The sequence below is a fragment of the Moschus berezovskii genome, chromosome 16, assembly GCF_049115385.1.
Source record: "Moschus berezovskii isolate FMDL1 chromosome 16, NW_MosBer_1.0, whole genome shotgun sequence".
NCBI lineage: Eukaryota > Metazoa > Chordata > Mammalia > Artiodactyla > Moschidae > Moschus > Moschus berezovskii.
In genome coordinates, this window is record NC_142475.1 from 32,872,873 (window position 1) to 32,893,488 (window position 20,616).

General features: G+C 40.4%; 1 protein-coding gene across 3 annotated transcripts in view; it reads right to left on the reverse strand.

Annotated features, from left to right (window-relative positions):
- Positions 1–1,090, reverse strand: part of TRPS1 (transcriptional repressor GATA binding 1) — a 280,216-nt gene extending 279,126 nt beyond the window's left edge. For 2 of the 3 annotated variants that reach the window (XM_055432675.2, XM_055432666.2), the window contains exon 1: positions 681–1,090. Coding sequence is in view for 1 of the 3 variants with exons in the window: in XM_055432674.2 (XP_055288649.2) it covers positions 20–29 (10 nt within the window). In the remaining 2 variants the exon portion in view is untranslated. Of the gene's footprint in view, positions 1–19; positions 648–680 lie in introns of those variants that run through there. The other variant, XM_055432674.2, reaches the window with a different exon arrangement.
- Positions 1,091–20,616: the final 19,526 nt, after the last annotated feature.

The following is a 20,616-nucleotide window of genomic DNA, read 5'->3' on the forward strand; positions in this document are numbered from 1 at the left end:
CCGAGTTCGCCCAACTTACTACTCTGCATGCCGGTGCCTAACCTGCTCCCCGCTTGTCAGGAGCCCCAGAAAACTTGCGGTGGCGGCGGCCCCTCGGGTCCAACCACCCCCAGCTCCTCCGCTGCGCCCGGTAGGAGAGAATTAAAATCAGCCAGAAAGAGACTGCGAGGGGGGAGTGGGGCTGCGAGGGGGAGGGGGCACCGGCCTGAAACTTCTTTTTTTGGCAAATGGGGATTTGTTTTTCCTCCTCCCCGGCGGCTGAACTTGACCCTCCTGACTCCAAGGGCTACTGCAGTTTGAAGTCTGTCGTTTCTAAGACTCAGATGCCTCAGACCCACCAAAAAGGGGGTGGGGGTGGGGGGTGGGGTGTGGAGAGCAGAAGGGAAGAAAGAAAGAAAGAAATCACACGCGCAAAAAAGGAAGAAAGAAAATGCATGTGAAACCCGAGAAGCCTGCGCTTGGCTTTCTGCACACTCTCCCTCTGCTTTTTTTTTTTTTTTTCAAAGAAAGTCACTTTTAATTCCCAGGGCTCCCCGCTCGCGATCGCCCACATTTTGCGCACACACGCGCGGGCGCAGCACTCGCGTCGCGGCTCCGCGGGCCCGGCAGAGGGGTTCCAGCGCCCCCCGAGCCCCCCGCGGCCCCCGGCCCAGCGGCCAGCCCGGGCCTCCCCTCCTTACCTGTTGATTAATCGTCAAGAACACCCTCGGCAGCCCGAAAGATGGTGGCGCGGCGGCCAGAGCCATGAACCGTCTTCGTTGTTTGCAGAGTTGATCTTGGATTATTGGAGGGGGGGGTGGAAGAAAAGGTCTTTCCTGCCTCCCCCCCTTTCCCTTCCCTCCCCCCCCCTTATAAAAAAAGAGAGAGAGAGAGAAAGAGAAAGGAAATAGAGCAAGGATGTGCCCGGTGCCGGGTGGGAGAGCGGAGGAGGGGGGGGTGTTGTTTTTTGTTAAAAAAAAATAATAATAATCGAGAGAGCGATGGAGAGGACGCGAGGTCTGGAGAAAGGAGCAGCACCAAAAAAGAGGACGCTTGAGATTGCAGTGAGATCGGGTCTTTATCAGAAATGTTATCGCTTGTCAGGACCTCAGTCTCCGCGCATTACGTCAGTTTCAAGACACCAACACTATTAATATCAAAGGAGCCTTCGCGGAGGAAAGCGCCACCCCAGACCAAGCTCCCTTAAAGAGACAGCGCGCGTCCCCGCGCCGCCGCCGCCGCCGCCGCCGCCCCGCCCGGCTCCGAGCACCCGCCGCCGCCGCCCGCCCGCCCGGACCGGCCCCGGCCGCGACCAGCCGGCTGCGCGAGAACTTCGCCCGAGTCGGAGCGCGGCGAATGAGAGCTGCGCGGTGCAGGGACCCGGCTACCTTCCCGCCCCGCCTCTCCCCCCTCCTCCTCCCCCACCCCCCATGTGGGAACGTGCGGGCTGGAAAAGGAGGAAAAATCCGCAAGCTTTAGGGATAACGTGATAAAGACAAGGACCTACCTTGGCGAGTGGCGGGGGGTGGGCAGGTGGGGGCCGGTACAGGGCAGCCCAACCGATGGTCCCCAAACACTCGAAGATGCTCTCCAGAACAATCAAAAGAACTCTAAAAGTGTTTACCTTTTCGGTTGCTACTTTCCCTTCACGCTCCAAATTAAACAGCGGAGGACCGTGCGTGTGTGTGTGTGTGTGTGTGTGTGTGGCCCTCCCCCGCCCTTTTCCTAGGACGTGCAAGTCTTAGGACACCTAGTCGGTGGTCAGGGTTTCCCTTGCATATGATGGCCAGAGGGCTTGGAGGGGAACAACTTGAACTCTATCCTGAGTTGGAGAAGTGCGGACTGAGGTTGCTATGGTTTTCTGAGCTGGAGAGAAGCTAGCAAGCTCAATGGGTGCTTAAAGGGGGTACGACAAAATAGATAAAATGGGGACATTATTCAAATGCAGCAAGATTAATACCTGCTGCTCTTTGGGGTTTTAGTAGCAGATAAGGGATTCCGAATTAAGCATGACATTCTTTTTACCAATTCACATCTTCAGATACTCTCATTGTTAAATAAAATTCTCTCAACATGAAGTTACTGAATCGAGAGAGGTTTCTTTTTTTTTTTCTTTTTTTTTTCTTTTTTCCTATTCTTGAACTTCTAAAGATCAACAATGCATAAAAGAAGACCAAGACAGCATTTGAAGTATAGTAGGTGCTAAAAACTAAATAAACATTTCTTAGCCATTTGGACTTCATTTTCTTCAGTGGGGTGACTTTGGCGTGTTTTTCCTCTAGTGAAAGTCAATTTAAGCTAATTTTGTGCTACAAAAAAAATAATCCTTCCTTCTCCAAACTACAAAATGATTAAAATTAGAGTTTTAGAGAGGTACGGCTCATGAATCTGTGAGTTGAAGATGAAGTAATTTCCTCCAAAATATTTTTCACTAAATGATTCTAGCATCTTCTCAGAGAAAAGATGAGCATATTTTCGAACCATATTATTATCAGAAGTGAAAAAAAAACGATCATTTTAAAAAAGTATGTGCTCTTTAGAACTTTTTCTGTAAGGTCTTCATTTCTGCTTAATACAACTAGTCAGACAGATAACATGAATCCATTTTGTAACACTTTTTTGTTCCACATTTGTGTCCCATACACTTTGAGCAGATAAACAACAGCACTTTTGCAGTAGAAACTAGTCAAGTAAAAGAGTCAAAACACAGTTCTACAGTGAAGTAAACGTGTATCCCTAGAGCAGTGAGAAGACAATGAATCTCATATGCATGGAGTTATTCATGTTATCATCAATTTAAACGGATTTGGAAAAAGAGATTATATTTGGTCTTGCTTGCAGGGAAAATTCATATCAAACTCTTCAGTAAATCTCATAGTCACCTATTAATGACCACCTGCATATTTCCACACTAGAGTCATTTAATAGTGTCCACCACCAATTTCCACTGTAAAAAGTATTCATATATTAAATACAGAATTTTATTTTCTTTTTTAAGCCATAAATTAGCTTACCAACTTTTATGGAAATATGCACTGGCACAGTGAGAAGCAAATTTATTCAGGGGGAAAAAAAAGTGTCTGAGTGAAACATTCTTTAGCCATGACTAAGTAAAAATATTAGATCGAATAAATTTTGAAGTATGTATCTAAATAGTAAAACCATTTGTGCTTAAAGGGTTAATATCACCTAAAACTGCTGAGGCTGGTTTGGAACTGATAAAAAGTTGAGGCTATAGCATCCTACCAGCAAAGTTAAATAGTACAATCTATCACAAGTGTTAGTCCCTAATCTCCTTCTGCTCCCAAAGATTTAAATGGTATTTTAAAAGGGGACGTGATCTTCCTCTCTGTCACCCTCAAATCTAAGGCAATCGTCAAGAGTGTAAATTTACTCACATGAAACAATCAATGATTAAACTGGTTTAAAAAAAATAAAATTACATGCTTTTGCAAGCACAAAACCCTTGAGATGGCTGGTGTTTTTCCACCTGTAATAATAAAATATTTGACCATTAAGTGTACCCCAAATTATATATTATATAAAAAGTTAAAGCTGAAGGTCTGAGGGTGAATTATGTCCTTTAATTGAAAGGATAAAGTTACACTTCAGGTACTAAGCCAACAAATTCATGGTCACTTAAAAATGTAATGAATGAAGTTTCACGGACTCAATTTTGCTAAAGTTTGCCTGAGAAATGAAGAATCTCTTCATGTTCTTTTTATTATTTCGAGTTGGAATATACAGCAGATCAAAATGCTGTCTGTATCAATTCATTTATATTAACCACAAAAGATCTGTAGAGAACTTAATAAAAGCACAAATATTTTTTGTAAACTTTTTCAAGCAAATTACTTATTTATTTATGAAATAATTTACGAAGAAAATTTTTACCTCATGGTTTAGATATATTACATATGCTCTTGATTGACACAATATGTTTAAGCTCAAAGGCCCTCGAAGCATTAGCATTTTTTAATTCTAGTAGGAATATTTCAAAACAACCAGCTAATACATGAGGTCATAATTGTTTGACAGTTGTTTTTAATATATAAAATAAGTTATGTATATTGTTTTCCTTCAAATGTTTGTTGATTTGTTTTTATAGTCCTGACATTTGCATGGCACAAACTGAATTAGGGGAAATATTAAAGATTTATTTACATTTATTATCTTCTGCTGTCAAGCATATGCAAAGCTCTTAAAACCATTCTCTTCTTTTGCTTTTATATGCAACGCATTTCTGAACAATAGAGCCTGGATGTTAAAATGACAACCTTCCTTTATGAAGGGTACATCAGAAAATAAAGAAGAAATTAAGAGAAATTTTAAAAAGCAAACAAAAGGAATAACTTCCAACTAAAATAACTTTTTTATGATCTTCCTTAATTCTTTGAATTCTGGAATTTTCTCTCAGGGCTGGACCTCTGATGAAACAATTTCTTGAGTTGTATTAATGCTTATTTATTTATCAAAATCACATAATACACATTTTTTTTAAATATTCCTTTGCCACCTTTTCTTGTAGTTTATTCATCAGAGATGCAAAGAGGGACTAGTAGTTAAGCACAAACATACTTGTCTTACATTTTCAACCTTTTAGCACATGACTTACTTACAGTCCCCGTGCCTGTAATCACAATGATTTTACCTGATGGAACACGTATTTCAGAAATGTAATCCAACTGTTTACTCTAACACGTCATAAATTGCAATTCCTTTCAGAAACCTCAAAGATTGACAACCCTTGGTCCTAAATGCCAACTGCTTTACCACATACTATCAAGAAAATATTATGTATTATTTGCTCTCAAGTCCGTACTATATCATAGGAAATGGAAGACCATTTTGCCTCCCAGCATATCAGAAGCAATTATGGAAACAGGCGGCCCTCCTTCAGTCTGAGACCTGAAGCAACAATGTGTGTATCAAAGGTGAACTTCCCCGAGTCCCTTTCTTCTTGCAATCACACACCACTCAACCTTTAAAAAAAAATAACCCTCTTATGCGCAAATTATGATCATTTTCCAAACTACCTATTTCTGAACACCTCTGGGTGAATTTATTAAAGATAAATTCAGCTTTAAATAGCCTGTATCTGGTTTTCAAATTCACACTTACACTTGCCAATCCTCCCCCTGCAATATCAGGCAACTGCCTAGTTAAACAGATGGGCCTTGCAGCCCACCCTAAAAGCCAACAAACATGGGCTTTATTTAATTAAAAGAGGAAACAAATTTCTGAGGTGTGGACACACACACACATACACAGCATGCATACATGCACATGAACACACACACACACATACACACCCCTGCCTGGGTGCCTGAGAATAATAATAACATTTCTTGCTTTTTCATTTTTTTATTAATGTCCAACTGTATACTATCCATTGGATTGAAAGTAGAATCATATAGGCTAGCTCAGCACTTTCTATCCAAACCCACCTGGTGCGGGAAACAGCTGGACTCACTTCCCTTCTCTCACATCAGACAGAAGTTTACATCTGAATGAACCCAGATTCACTATGTGACCCTGAAAACTAGGTGTTTTCCAGTTTTCTCCGTATTTCTAACTTCTGCTCTCAGATCTTCTGCTGTAACACTTTTTCATCCCATTCACTCATCCAATTTTGTGCAATTAATATTCTAAGTTGTATATACACAAGCCCAACACCAAATTTTGCCTAAGTATCAGATGGAAATATTCCACTGGACATTCAAACTTGTGAATCTGAATGGTAGGATACATGTCAAATATCACAATTTAGGAAGAGGAGGCTATGAACAAGAGACAACATGGAAGGAGGAAGGAAATAGACAAACCCTATCTCTGTTAAAGGCATGAGTCATCCTGACCAGAAACCTCAGACATTTGACATCTTTGGCAATACCCACCCCACAGGCCCCACATCCAATCAGTTACCCAGTCTTCCCATTGTTCCCTTTCTAAAGGCTTTTGTGCCTCCTACTGCCTTTATTCCATCCACATGGACTCTTCCCAAATTAAAACATCATTATCTCTCCCAAGACATCCCTTGGAGCTTTTCCTCCTTCTCGCTCACCCTCTGTTCATTATTATTCAGAGCTAGCAGGTCAGATCACCTCACTTCAGCATTTTTTATTCCTCATGACAAAAATCCCGGGACTCCCAACTGCCAAAAGAATAACACCGGGGGCTGAGGGCATTCATGTTCTCATAACCCATCCTGAACACTTTTCTGGCCTCATTCTTCACTCCGTTCTTCCGTGCTCTCCTGACCCACTGATCGAGCCCTTCCCCACATCCATCTGACATTTCAAATGCTTGTTTTATCCTTAGTGCCACCTTCTACCTGGAAGGCTTTGAGGGACCCTTTCCTGCTAGCTCTCCATGCTGAACACCTTCTCTTCTTCCAAGATCAAACTCAGATCCTACCTTTTGCTTGAAGCCTTCCAAAATTCCAAATGACAATCAGCAATGCCGAAAGTAAGCTTTCATGGGACTTGCTTCTCTCTCTAGGTAGTAATTCATCACGGTGACTCGTATGATGTTGTTTGTTGACCTAACCACCCCCTAAACTGTAAGATTCTTGAGGGCAGAAGACCATCAGATCGTAGGTATTCAGTAACATCTGTTAAATTGAATTTGGAGGTTGGAACAGGCTCTTTACATTTTACTCAGAAACACACTATGGAGTGCAAGTTTCAAATGCTCCATGTGGCCTTTTCTTCCTTTCTTTCTGTTCTTTTTTCCCTTAATACATATGGTCTGATGTATTATGTGTCAATTGAAGCTTCAGGGTGGTCTTCATCTCGGCAGCATATTTTTGGCATTGTATCAGAGAAGACGTTTGTCCTCTTCTGAAATATTGTCCTCATTATCGTTAACTTTGGATTCATAATTCTATGTTGCTCTAAAAATAGTGAATTAAATTGTCTTTAACTAAATCCTAGGCATTAAAATGTGGGGGTATAGAAAATGAATTTGAAAGCTGAGAATTTTTTAGATGGGAAGAGATTATTTGTAGTTTTAGAAATTATAAGCATGCATTAGGAAAACTATAAAAGTGAGGTAGAGATAAACTATTTAAGCATTAATAGTATTTTTCTCTTTATGTATAACATAAAAATATTGAATCATTTTAATATACATCAAATCTACCAATAGCTACTGATTTTGCAGATATTAAATTATCAAACACTTATGTGATACTTAGTTGGGGTAAAAGATTCAAACATCAAGGTTCTCACTGGGATCATGTTTCACACGGTTACGTGAATCCCGTGGAAGTGTGTGTGAGCATGTGTGCGTACATGTGCATGTGTCTATGAGTGTGTGAAAGTGAGTGAAAGTCACTCAGTTGTGTGTGACTCTTTGCGACCCCATGGACTATACAGTCCATGAAATTCTCCAGGCCAGAATATTGGAATGGGTAGCCTTTCCCTCCTCCAGAGGATCTTCCCAACCCAGGGATCGAACCCAGGTCTCCCGCATTGCAGGCGGATTCTTTACCAGCTGAGCCACCAGGGAAGCCCCCATCTGGTAAATGAAAACTTCCATTTAGTTAACATTCCATCTTGGTGTTCACACAATTGATTCATCCTTGGTGTGTCTAGACAATTTGAAGGGCCTGGTCTATAGCCATCCATGTAGACATGGCCAAATGATCCAATGAGAAGTATCATTTCGACTCCAAACTTTGTTCATCAGAACTTGTATGCTGCTCGGAAGACAGAAGATAATCCATTTCTGGAAAACAGCAACCCTTCACTTTTTCTGTGCTGTATACCATGAGAAGCAGAGCACTCCATCCCCCTGGGCTTCCTTGCCATCTGGATTCCGGAGGGATTTGACCAATGACATCATCAATTCAAAGAAATGAAAGCAGAGACGATCAGGGTCCTTATTCTTTCAACTCTTTCCTGCCTGGCAGCCCCCGTACCATGGTCCTGTAGGGTTCTGGTAAAAAGCCCTCCTGCTCTGACTGCTTGTGATTTTAGGCCCAGGGGTTACTGCTTCTGGTGGGTTTTAGGCCCTGGATGTTTCATCGTCTCTTTTCAGGTCCTTAAACTCTGCCCATGACTTTAAATGATTGCTCATGAAATAGTTTTCAAATTTTTCTTTGAGTGTCCCTTGTGTTATCTTCCTGGATTCTGATTGATAAAATCTTCTTTGTAACTGAGGGTCTAGCAGAGTCTTTTAATTCAATAAATTATAATTCAAAAAGTTAAACAAATGTATGTGGAGTAACTGTGGTATGCCAGACATTGTGTTAGGTGTGAGTGTCCCAGGCAGAAATGAGCTGACATGCCCTCACCCACCTTGTGGATTTTATGGTTTAATTAAGCACTTACTAAATTAGCTTCAGTTCAGTTCAGTTCAGTCGATCAGTCCTTGCGACCCCATGAATCACAGCACGCCAGGCCTCCCTGTCCATCACCAACTCCCAGAGTTCACTCAAACTCATGTCCATCGAGTCGGTGATGCCATCCAGCCATCTCATTCTCTGTCGTCACCTTCTCCTCCCGCCCCCAATCCTTCCCAGCATCAGAGTCTTTTCCAGTGAGTCAACTTGTCCCATGAGGTGGCCAAAGTATTGGAGTTTCAGCTTTAGCATCAGCTTAGGTGCTTTTTTAAAAAGTACAAATGTATCTTGATGCTGTTGTTGTTTAGTCACTAAGTAACGTTTTTGACCCCACAGACTGTAGCCTGCCAGACTCCTGTGCCTATGAGATTTCCCAAGCAAGAATACTGAGTTGAGTTGCCATTGCTTTTTCCAGGGGATCTTCCTGACCCAGAGGTCAAACCCACATCTCCTGCATTGGCAGGCAGATTCTTTATCACTGAGCCACCTAGGAAGCCCAGGGGGCCTCACCGATTGAATGGAAGTGGGGCCTGAGAATGCAATTCAAATAAGGACACCATGCAATTCTTGTCTTCACTATGGAATGAGAGAGTGATCCTTTGACTATGACATATATTAAATAATTCACTACAACTGTGAAGATAGACCTTGATAAAGGTTGAACTAATTTGGGGAATAAGGTTGTTCGTATATGGTGGGCAAGGTCATTTATTTGCAGTGCTTAGACCCTGAGGTTACTGTGTCTTCATGGGGTGGGGGGGTCAAAAGTTGGGGATAGCTAATGCTCTATACAAAGCTGTGATAATTGTCTTTGATCATTGTGTTCTATCATAGTAACTTCCTACCCTCTCCTTCTTCCTCCCCAGCCAGCAACCACAAATCTGTTGCAGCAGCCCCAGCTGCTGGGTTTCCCCAGCAGAGCAGAGCCCTGGGCAATTGTTCCAATTTGCTCTAGTCTAGACTCTGGAGATAGCTCTGTCTGGAAAGAGAAGCATGGACACTCATAGTTCAAAGCTAATTAAGTCAGTAAGATAAACAAGGTAAGACTCCTGGGAATAAGGAGAATTTCTTGAGCCTCAAGAAATTAACAATTTAGAAATTGAGAACATTGGTAATGTTTGAAACTTCTAACTATATTATTCACCTCTCCCCAAAATATCCGAGATTTTTGGATAAGCGAAAAATGTGTTAGTTTCTCGGTCGTGTTTGACTCTGCAACACCAAGGACTGTAGTCCTCCAGGCTCCACTGTCCATGTGATTTCCCAGGCAAGAACACTGGAGAGGGTTGTCATTCCCTTCTCCCGGGGATCTTCTCGACCCCTGAGTCTTGGGTCTCCTGCATTTCAGGCAGATTCTTTACCATCTGAGCCACCAGGGAAGGGACGTGCCAACGACTACAGATGACAATATCATGATCATTGTGAGTAACTTTTTATTAAATGATAATATGAATTATCTTTATTCTTATTATTCTTAAACCAAGTTTTGAGACAGTACTACCTAATATGTTCTCAATATTCTTTAACTTCTTTTTTTTTAAGTAGTCCTGGGCAAAATCCTTGAACTATTCATATCTAATTATTAATTATGATATAATGAAGAATATCATAGTACAATATATATACTCATATACATATATTCACATGTATACTGAAGTTTTTAAAAAAGGAAACAATTAAAGCATATCACCTACTCTTTTTCAAATGTAAAGATATGGAGAATGCAACTACTCCTTCAGTTATGCTTTGAGTTTCTAATTGCTGTATAAGTCAGGAGTTCAGCACAGATTTGAGGTACCGAATTTTATATTATTTGAAGAGACATGTAGCTTCATATCTTGATTCATATTAGATGAGTAAAGGCAATTCTGTGTTTAGACCACAAAATTAAAAACGAACATAAAGTAACTATTGAGAAACAACCCATTCTGTGAGGCACATCTGAACAATTTGTCTAGATTCATATATGGAATATGTTCTAAAGATGGTTCAAGTATTGGCTAATGTTGCTAACTCTATGCTCTGGGCAATTACACTGTCTCCACTGCTCAGAAGGATACTATACTGTGACTTTTAACATCATCAGTCAACACTTAAAATCTTGCTGGTTTGTCATGTGTCACTTCAGTCATGTCCAACTCTGTGCGACACTATGGACTGTAGCCTGCCAGGCTCCTCTGTCCATGGGATTCTCCAGGCAAGAGTACTGGAGTGGGTTGCCATTCCCTTCTCCAGGGGATCACCCCGACTCATGGATCAAACCCAGGTCTCCACTGCAGGCAGAGTCTTTACCACTGAGCCACCAGGGAAGCCCCACTTTCTGCTGAAGTCATGGTAAAATTTAGCCACTTTGTGCTGGACGTTAGGCCTCCTCTTCCTGTGGAAGGACTATTTAGCGGGTATGTTTCTGAAAGCACAGATTTAGAAAGCACTGACTTTCCACTTAATGCAGATCTTCCCTCTAATTTTACCAGTAAGAAAACAGAGGCCTAGGCAGTGAATGCCTACAATGTTCAAGGACACACAAGTGATAATAATGGCTAACACTAGTGCAGGGTTTGTGATGTGCCAGGCTTTAATACCTCACATCCATTGTTTTTTGTTTGTTTGTTTGTTTTTTCACTTTTTGGCCACACCATGTGGCCCATGGGATCTTAGTTCCCTGACCAGGGATCAAACTCATGCCCCCTGCTTTAGAAGCACAGAGTCTTAACCACTGGACCACTAGGGTAGTCCCTTTCACATCTATTAATTCATTTAATCTGAATACATATTCTAAGAGGTAGAGTGTTTTCCTGTTATTCCCATTTTATAGATAAGGAAACTGAGAAATATGCAATGACATAGCCAAAATCACATGTAATCAGGTGTAGAAAGAGATGGATCAAGAGTTCAATGCCCCACTACGCTATGTTTTCATTCTGGTGGCAGAATTGAGACTCAAATGAAAACCTATGATTTTGACTTGATACTTAACCTTGCAAATACAAAGTGTGTATTGTGTGTGTGTGTGTGTGTGTCCCCACTTGTGGTAAAGCATCTGCTACTTTTCAGCTACCAACAACCTTTCTCTCTTCCCTAGCAAAGAACACTGGTTCCATCTGAAGGAAGAGAAGTCTCCATTTCTAATCCATAAAGATGGCTCACTGTGAGAAAGCAAGCATCAAACTCTAGTCTTGCTTATCAGAGCTTCACATTCAGGAACCTGACAGAGTCAGAATCATGGAACCCTCAGAGTACAATTGGAGAGGAAATGTTGATCTTTCCATCACACTTGGTCCTGCAAAGATGTGAGGATGGAGCTCTTGCAGTTGTCTTGTCACCACAGAAGTTTTGAATAAATACAGAGAAAACAGATGTTAGACATGGAGAGATAGATTTGGATTCTGCAACATTGCTGAGACATTTGAATTACACTGCTCCTCAGTCAGTTTTCCAATGTGAATTGACTTCCCAGGTGGTGCTAGAGGTAAAGAACACTCTTGCCAATGCAGGAGGCATAAGAGATGCGGGTTTGATCCCTGGGTCAGGAAGATCCCCTGGAGGAGGGCGTGGAAACTCCCTTCAGTATTATTACCTGGAGAATTCTGTTGACAGAGAAGCCTGGTGGGCTACCGTCCATAGGGTTGCAAGAGTCAGACACAACTGAAGCAACTTAGTATGCATAATATGTATGCATCACAGAACTATACTATTATAGAACTTAAAAAATTATAACTTCATTTCTATCCAATTATAAGAGAGTCAAACAAATAAATTTTCATATTTTACCCAAAATGGTATTGCACAGATTGATGAGCTGTTTTACTTGCCAGACTTGGCTCTGTGTAATTTTTGACAGTATCCAACATCAAATCCACCCTCACCCTCAAATAGCAAAGACATGAAGATATTAGAAATGATTTAGAAATGTAATAGACATATCCAAAAGCAAACTCCAGTAACTGCTGTGAACAATAGCAGAATATTTGAGATATCCTGTACTCTCTCTTAAAAGTGAAAGTGTTAGTTGCGCAGTGGTGTCTGACTCATCCCATGGACTGTGATCCCAGGTTTCTCTGTCCATGGAATTCTCCAGGCAAGAGTATTAGAGTGGGTAGCCATTTCCTTCTCCAGGGGATCTTTTTGACCCAGGGATTGAACCAGGATATCTTGCATTGCAGGCAGTTTCTTTACTGTCTGAGTCTCCAGGAAATCCCCTGTACTCTCTCTAGCTCTGGCATATTTGTTTAAATCATCAATTGTATTTAACAATTTTAAATTACATGTGTCCTTGACTTCACAAATTACTATTCTTGAGTCAGTAGAAGACTTTATTTTCTGTACAATATTTTTCAAAATACGCTGAAGGAAATAAAAGACTAACTAGGCAAAATGTTCATCCTAACACATTCATAAAGTCTCCATACGAAGATGACCAAGGAATTCAAATCCATATGTGGGAATGGAGATTTCATAGAGGTCTTTGGTGGTCAAAGAAAGATGAGGGACAAAATTAAAATCTATCTGGTGCATAGGGAACAAAATTACAGTTACCAAAGGGGAAAGGGCAGGGGGAGGGATAAATTAGGAGTTTGAGGTTAGCAGATACAAACTGCTGTATAGCAAATAAATAAGCAAGGTCCTACTATAAAGCACAGGGAACTATATTCAATGTCTTGTAATAAACTATAGTGGAAAAGAAAAAAGAAAATTTGGTGCACAAAGTTTGCCTTTAGCGTTAGCCTAAGTGTTTGAATGATGATTACATATATCACATCTATGAGCTGTCAGCTCTAAAAAATTATTGTCCTAAAGATATCTAGAGATAGACTCAAACACTCTTTCTGTCATCATTTTTTGTTATTGTTTGTTGCTTAGTAGGTAAATCATGTGCAGCTCATTTGTGACCCAATGGACTCTAACGTGCCAGGCTCCCCTGTCCATGGGATTCTCCAAGAAAGTATACTAAAATGGGTTGCCATGCTCTCCTCCAGGAGATCTTCCCGACCCAGGGACTGAATCCTCATCACTTGCATTGCAGATGGATTCTTTACCACTGAGCCACCAGGGAAGCCCTGTTATCATTTTTAATAAGGAGTAAATACTAACCTTTTATGTTGCATTTCATATTAGTTCCTGAACCTATGAAATATGGCTCTAATGGTGTCTATTTTCTATTTATCTATGAACACAGCACATATCAAAACAAGGTTATGCTGACACAATGTGTGAGACAGTAAAAGCACAGGAGACCTAGGTCTCGGATGTTATGCCAAATCTAAAAAATCTGTTAAATAAGTAAAACATTAGAATTATCCTGAACTTCTAATATATATTTTCCAATGTATTCATGAAATATTGTCTATAAAAAAAAAAAAACTGTGGTGTGAGGCAAGATATAACATAATCTTACTCTAATTCACATACAATCATGAAAAGTTAGAGCTGAAAGTTTCTTTAAAGATTCATTTATCTATTGTTCCATCTTAAATGCAATGACTTTAAGATAAGAAATGATAATAATCACAATAATGATAATAATTATTAATATAGAACATTTACTGCATGTCAGGCACAGTGTTACTCCATACTCTTTGAAGGAGTTATGATTATTATTCACATTTTAGAGATAAGGAAATTGAAGCATAGAGAGAAATTACTTGCCCAAGATTACATGGCTGGTGGGGGACAGAGTTAGGATTTAAATGTAAGCAGTCTGGCTTAAAAAGTTCCCCAAAAAAACAATTAAGATATTTTATATTATATTTTATACTTAATGATGATATATATGTAATTAGTAGGCTAAAAATAATCTTTTCTTTAACTAAAAATTAGTCAATTATATAAGTGCTGTGTTTATCAAGTGACTTTTACTTTTAATTAATTTTTCTAAAATAAGGAATTATAAGTACTGCAAGTGCTCTGGAATATTATTTCATTATTCTTAACGGGTTTTTCTTTATTTTTATTTTTTTGCTTACACCAACATATCATAAAGTCATATAACTAACATACCCTGAAGTACATAACTATAATGAACATTGTACATTGTGAATGTTCATTGGAAGGACTGATGCCGAATCTGAAGCTCCAATACTTTGGTCACCTGATATAAAGAGCCGACTCACTGGAAAATACCCTGATGCTGGGAAAGATTGAAGGCAGGAGGAGAAAGGGGCAACAGAGGATGAGATGATTGGATGGCATCACTGACTCGATAGATTTGAGTTTGAGCAAGCTCCAGGAGATAGTGAAGGACGGGGAAGCTTAGTGTGCTGCAGTCCATTGGGTTGCAAAGAGTCTGACACAACTGAGTGACTGAACAGCAACAAGTTCTGTAATTAAGATAATTTTGAACCTGGTTTATGTTGGCATCACTCAGCTAATCTTGTAGGCTAATCAGAGTGAGATACTAAGCCAGATCATATACCACATCTTGATTCACGTCATTCTGCGTTGAATCCAAAGCTTTCACTGTAACTGTGAAAGAATCCCACCACCACTCCCCACTTTACCTCTCAGTTTCCTTTTACCCTCTCCTTCATTCCCTCCCCTCCAGCACTGGCCTCTTTGATACCATTTTATTGGTATCAAAGACTCTGCATTACTTCCACAGGGCCTTTGCACCTGCCGTTCCCTCTGCTTGGAATGCTTTCCCCATGAATATCCCCATAGCTCTTTCCCTCACTTCATCCAAGTATTTATTTAAAACTCATATCTTCAGCAAGGTCTTCCTTGGGCACTCAAAATGTTGAATCCCTCTTCACATGTTATGCCCTCTTTCTTGCTTTATTCTTCATCCTCCATGTTTATCAGCATAAGATACACTATGAAATTTTAGAGCTTCCCAGGTGGTGCTCGTGGTGAAGAAGTAAAAGTTGCTCAGTCATGTCCAACCCTTTGCAACCCCATAGACTATACAGTCCATGGAATTCTCCAGGCCAGAATACTGGAGTGGGTAGCCTTTCCCTTCTCCTGGTTATATTCCCAACCCAAAGATCAAACCCAGGTCTCCCACATTGCAGGTGTATTCTTTACCAGCTGAGCCACAAGGGAAGCCCAGTGGTAAAGAACCTGCCTGCCAGTGCAGGAGATGGAAGAGACGCAGGTTCAATCCCTGGGTTAGGAAGATCCCCTGGAGAAGGGCATGGCAACCCACTTGCAAATGAGATAAACTGCAACATCATTAACAAGAATATACCACTCAATCCCCCTACTTTGAATAGTCCTTTTTTATCCTTCAGGTTCTTTAGTTGGCAGCTGTGATAATGGGGATTTTAATTATATTTATAAAGCATTTGAATTCAATTCATATCACCATCTGCTTTTTCTCAGCTCTCTAGACCAAGTTAATGCTCAACTTGCTGCCAACTGAACTAATCAATTGGTTGATGAATTGATATTTTTTTCATTAAACAAATATTTACCAAACACTTACTATGTGTAAGCACCTACTATGTGTAAGCACTGGGCTAAAAGCAAGAAATTCCAGACAAACAAGGATCCTTCTGTCATAGGGCTGATGATCTTATAGGGAAAAGCCACTAGAGCCAAGGGTTGTTGCAAGAGTGGTTATAGGGCTATCAGGGTACTTAGTACTTAGATGAAGGTAGTGTCCAAGGAGGCAGAGAAGTTGGCAAACTTGAGTTAACTCATATGTAGAATCACAAGGTGTTTCCAATGTAGTGAGTATGAGAAATAAGAGGAAAGGAGTATATAAGTATGTCTTTTAGTGTATCTACTAGAAGAAATAGGGCAATGTGGTACCATTTACGAGGATGGAGAAGGCTAGGGAAGAAATAGGTTTTAGTGGGGCAAGTGAGACTTTCAAGTGGAGATGTGACATCTAGAACTCATAATAAAGAGATCCGGAAGGAAAGAATATGTATATGTTTAGATTTAAATCTAGATAGGTAGTTATAGACATATATCTCATCATCATCATCAGTATACAAGTGACATTTCAAGCCATTGAACTAGATCACATTATTTCTAGAATCATTTTAGAAAAGAGGAGCATTTAGTATTGAGACTACAGAGATCAACTAGGGACAAACCTTTCTTCTCAACCAGTAAAGGAGATTGGGGGGAAAACCCATGTGAAAGATAAAAAATGAGGGCAAGGTGCAAACCATCCAAGAGGAAAGAAAATATTGCAAGAAAGGGAAAGGTGAGAGGTTGAGTTCCATAAAACAGATTATATGGCATTCGGGAGTTGGAAATCTTGTCACAGTCTTTTGCAGTGGAATAATGAGAACTGAAGCCATGATGGAGAGAGTTGGAGAATGAATCAGAGGTGAAGAACTGGAAGCAATGCGAATAGATAACCCTTTGGGGATGCTTGACAGTTAAGGAGTCAGAGGCTAGGTTACTTGAAAGTACGGGTGAGGGCAGATCCATCAACACGTCCACATGTTCACAGGGAAAGATGCTGTAAAAAGGGAGAAACCGATAAAGCAGATAGAAAAGGGCATTAAGTGAGAAACCCAGTCCTTAAGATGGTGACAGTGGGCATCTGCACTATACCCTCTTCCTTGAATAGGGGAAGGCAGACATGCTTCCTGATATCAGAGGGAAGATAAAGATACACATTGATTGAAGACTGAAGGCAAAAGGAGAAGGAGGCAGAGGATGAGATGGTTGCATTGCAACACCGATTTAAGGGACACAAGCTTGGGCAAACTCCTAGAGATTGTGAGGGACTGCCTGGCTTGCTGCGGTCCGTGGGGTTGCAAAGAGTCAGACATGACTTAGTGACTGAACAGCAGCAACAGTGTGTGTACATTTGATGATGGGAAGCAGAGAAGTGGGAGTGTATTAGGCAGGGTTCCTGGTAGCTCCAAGGGTAGCTCAAAGCTCCCAGGGTTCCTGGGAGAGCTTGAAAACCAAGCCAGAGCTTAGCTTCCAGAAGTAACATGTGAAACTACCAGAAGTAGACTGATAAAGAAATATCTGCTGCCATGACTGGTCCCAAAATGTGACATTTGCACAGCTAGCACTTTTGCCCCCAGAATCTTTCCCATGCAGCCATCACCACTGTTTCTGCCACCAGGAGAGAAAGAGTATCCTTTCTCACTTCCTCTTCTTATAGTTATAGCCCCTTAGTTAAAGTCTGATGCAGGAGTGACTGATGGTGAAGACTGTGCCTTCTCTCCGAGAATATGATAAAAGTAAGTATGTCACATGATTAGCTTCTATAAGGAGAGGTTTTCTTTACTCCTTACTAAGATTCATGTGGTAAAGAGTGAGTTCAAATGTTGGACAGGAGAAAGAAGTATGTCACAAATATTACCAAGGAAAGACAAAACATACTAACTTTAAAAAATCACAACAAAATACACAATAGATATGTAACTTCAGAGATTTTAAGCTAGAAAAAAAGCGAAATCTTTTAGTTACAATAATGTAATACATACTTAAGCACAGTTGCAGACATTGTAATCCCTGATACTGAACACTTTTCTAAAAGCAAAAAAGGTATTCCCAGTTTTAATATTTCACAGCTTAACTATGATCCAAAAAAAATTTTTTTTCACCACTGGCATAGCTGTTACTCTGGTGTTCTGTATTCCTTTTCAGCTAATTAGAAGCCAACATTATTCTTTATTCCTTTTACTATTTTCAAAATATTGATACATACTGATTCTAAGAATTTGTACGAAAGTTCCAAAAAAGAATTTAAAAATTCTGAAATCCTACCAATTCATTTTTATATATAATAAGACTCTTGCTCCTTGGAAGGAAAGCTATCACAAATCTAAATGGCATATTAAAAAGCAGAGGCATTACTTTGCCAATAAAGATCTATATAACCAGTCCATTCTAAAGGAGATCAGTCCTGGGTGTTCATTGGAAGGACTGATGCTAAAGCTGAAACTCCAATACACTGGCCACCTCATGTGAAGAGTTGACTCACTGGAAAAGACTCTGATGCTGGGAGGGACTGGGGGCAGGAGGAGAAGGGAACGACAGAGAATGAGATGGCTGGATGGCATCACCGACTCGATGGACATGAGTCTGAGTGAACTCGGGAGTTGGTGATGGACAAGGCGGCCTGGCGTGCTGTGATTCATGGGGTCGCAAAGAATTGGACACAACTGAGCAACTGAACTGAAATGAACTAAACTGATAGCCAAAGCTATGGTTTTTCCAGTAGTCATGTACGGATGTGAGAGTTGGTCCATAAAGAAGGTTGAGCACCAAAGAATTGATGCTTTTGAACTGTGATGCTGGAGAAGACTCTTGAGAGTTCCTTGGACTGCAAGGAGACCAAACCAGTGAATCCTAAAGGAAATCCACCCTTAATAGTCATTGGAGGGACTGATGCTGAAGAGCCAAAACTTTGCCCACCTGATGCAAAGAGCTGACTCATTGAAAAAGCCCCTGATGCTAGCAGAGATTGAGGATAGGAGGAGAAGGGGATGGGGACAACAGAGGATAGCATCACTGACTCAACGGACATGAGTTTGAGCAAACTCAGGGAAATGATGAAGAACAGGGAAGCCTGATGCACTGAAATCCATGGGGTCGCAAAGAGTCGACACGACTTAGTGACTAAACAGCAACAACAAATACGTGTGTGTGTGTGTGTATACAAAATTTTTCATAAATGGTATATTAGGCATGTAGGTCTTTAAATTCCTCTTTATGCCTGGTAAAATATTCATATTTCCCCATTTTATTTACATTGTATCTTTAACGGCTGTTTAGAGCATTTACCTCTTAACTTTTAAATGTCCCCAATTTTTCACATTATAAACCACACAGTTATGAACATTCTTCAGAACAGAACTTTCCACATATGTATGGTTATCTTCTTAGGCGAAATTCTTAGAAGAGGGATTGCTGGGAGACAGGGTGTACACATTTTACCTGCTGGTATGTACTGTCCAAATCATGTCCAGAAATAAGTCACTGATTATAACTTTAACAGAATGGCATGAAAGTGCCCATGGGAACCAAGACTATTTTGAAGACATTTGGAGGAACTGGGCAGGGCTATATAATTTCATACCTTCTAAAGCAGCTAACCTTGATCTTCCAGAGTCACTGGAGCTCTATAATCAAGTTGATATTTACTATTCCTCTCATATTTTTTCCTTCTGGGAATCAGTGAAGGAATGTAGTAACACAAAAAAAGCAGCCAGTAGCTCCAAACTTCGTGTTGACAAGATTCAAAATCAAAGTTCATGGGTTTCTGTTCAAACTACTTGGTCACCTACACAGATTCCACATGATAAAACTTCATAAAATGTAGTTTCATGAGAGCATCTAGTCTAATCTCTTCCCTTCACAGCTTCCATTTGTTGTTGTTTAGTCACTAAGTTGTATCTGACTCTTTTGCAACACCATGGACTCTAGCCCACCAGGCTTCTCTGTCCATGGGATTCTCAAAACAAGAATACTGGAGCAGATTTCCATTTCCTCCTCCAGCAGATCTCCCCAACCCCAAGGATGGAACCCAAGTCTTTTGCATTGGCAAGTGGATTCTTTACTACTGAGCCACCAGGCAAGCTCCCCCTTTACAGTTGCTGCTGCTGCTGCTGCTAAGTCACTTCAGTCGTGTCCGACTCTGTGTGACCCCATAGACGGAAGCCCACCAGGGTCCCCCATCCCTGGGATTCTCCAGGCAAGAACACTGGAGTGGGTACAGCTAAGGACATGAAAATCCAGAGAAATTTAGTAACTTACTCACATTCACACAGTCAGTTAGTTAAAAAAAATAATAATAATAACAGAACCAAATTTAGTTCCTAAGCTATGATATTTTCCTCCATCCATTGCTAGGTTATATTATGTCATATGAGTTCAAGCCATTCTTAGATATGTCAAGCATTTGGAGAAGTAGGTGATCTCTTTCAGGATTTGACTTTAAGCTCTATGTCATGTGGCATGGTTCTATACTCATGATTTGAAAGACATCTCTCAAAAGTTAGCAAATTAAAACCAAAATAGGAATTGACACAAATAGTTTTTCCCACAACTCCTCCTAAAATAAATTCTTACAAATAAAACACATTTAAGCATACTATGGGAATGTGTGACTAAGTCTTTGAATATTTCTATAGCAAAACAATAGTATATGACTAGTAATTTTGATCTTTTTTATCTTGGATATTCTCACTTGCGATAGTGCCTTAAGATAAATTTTGAAAAAGAAGGATTAGCTTCACTGCTCTTCTTGGTGAGTGTTTTTAAACCAATTTCTCATTGATAGTCTTCCCAAATACTATATTTTGGTGCCTAACTTAGCTTATGTGTTACCCAAAGTGTCACACTGTAGTAAGAAAATGTTCTGATTTAAAAGG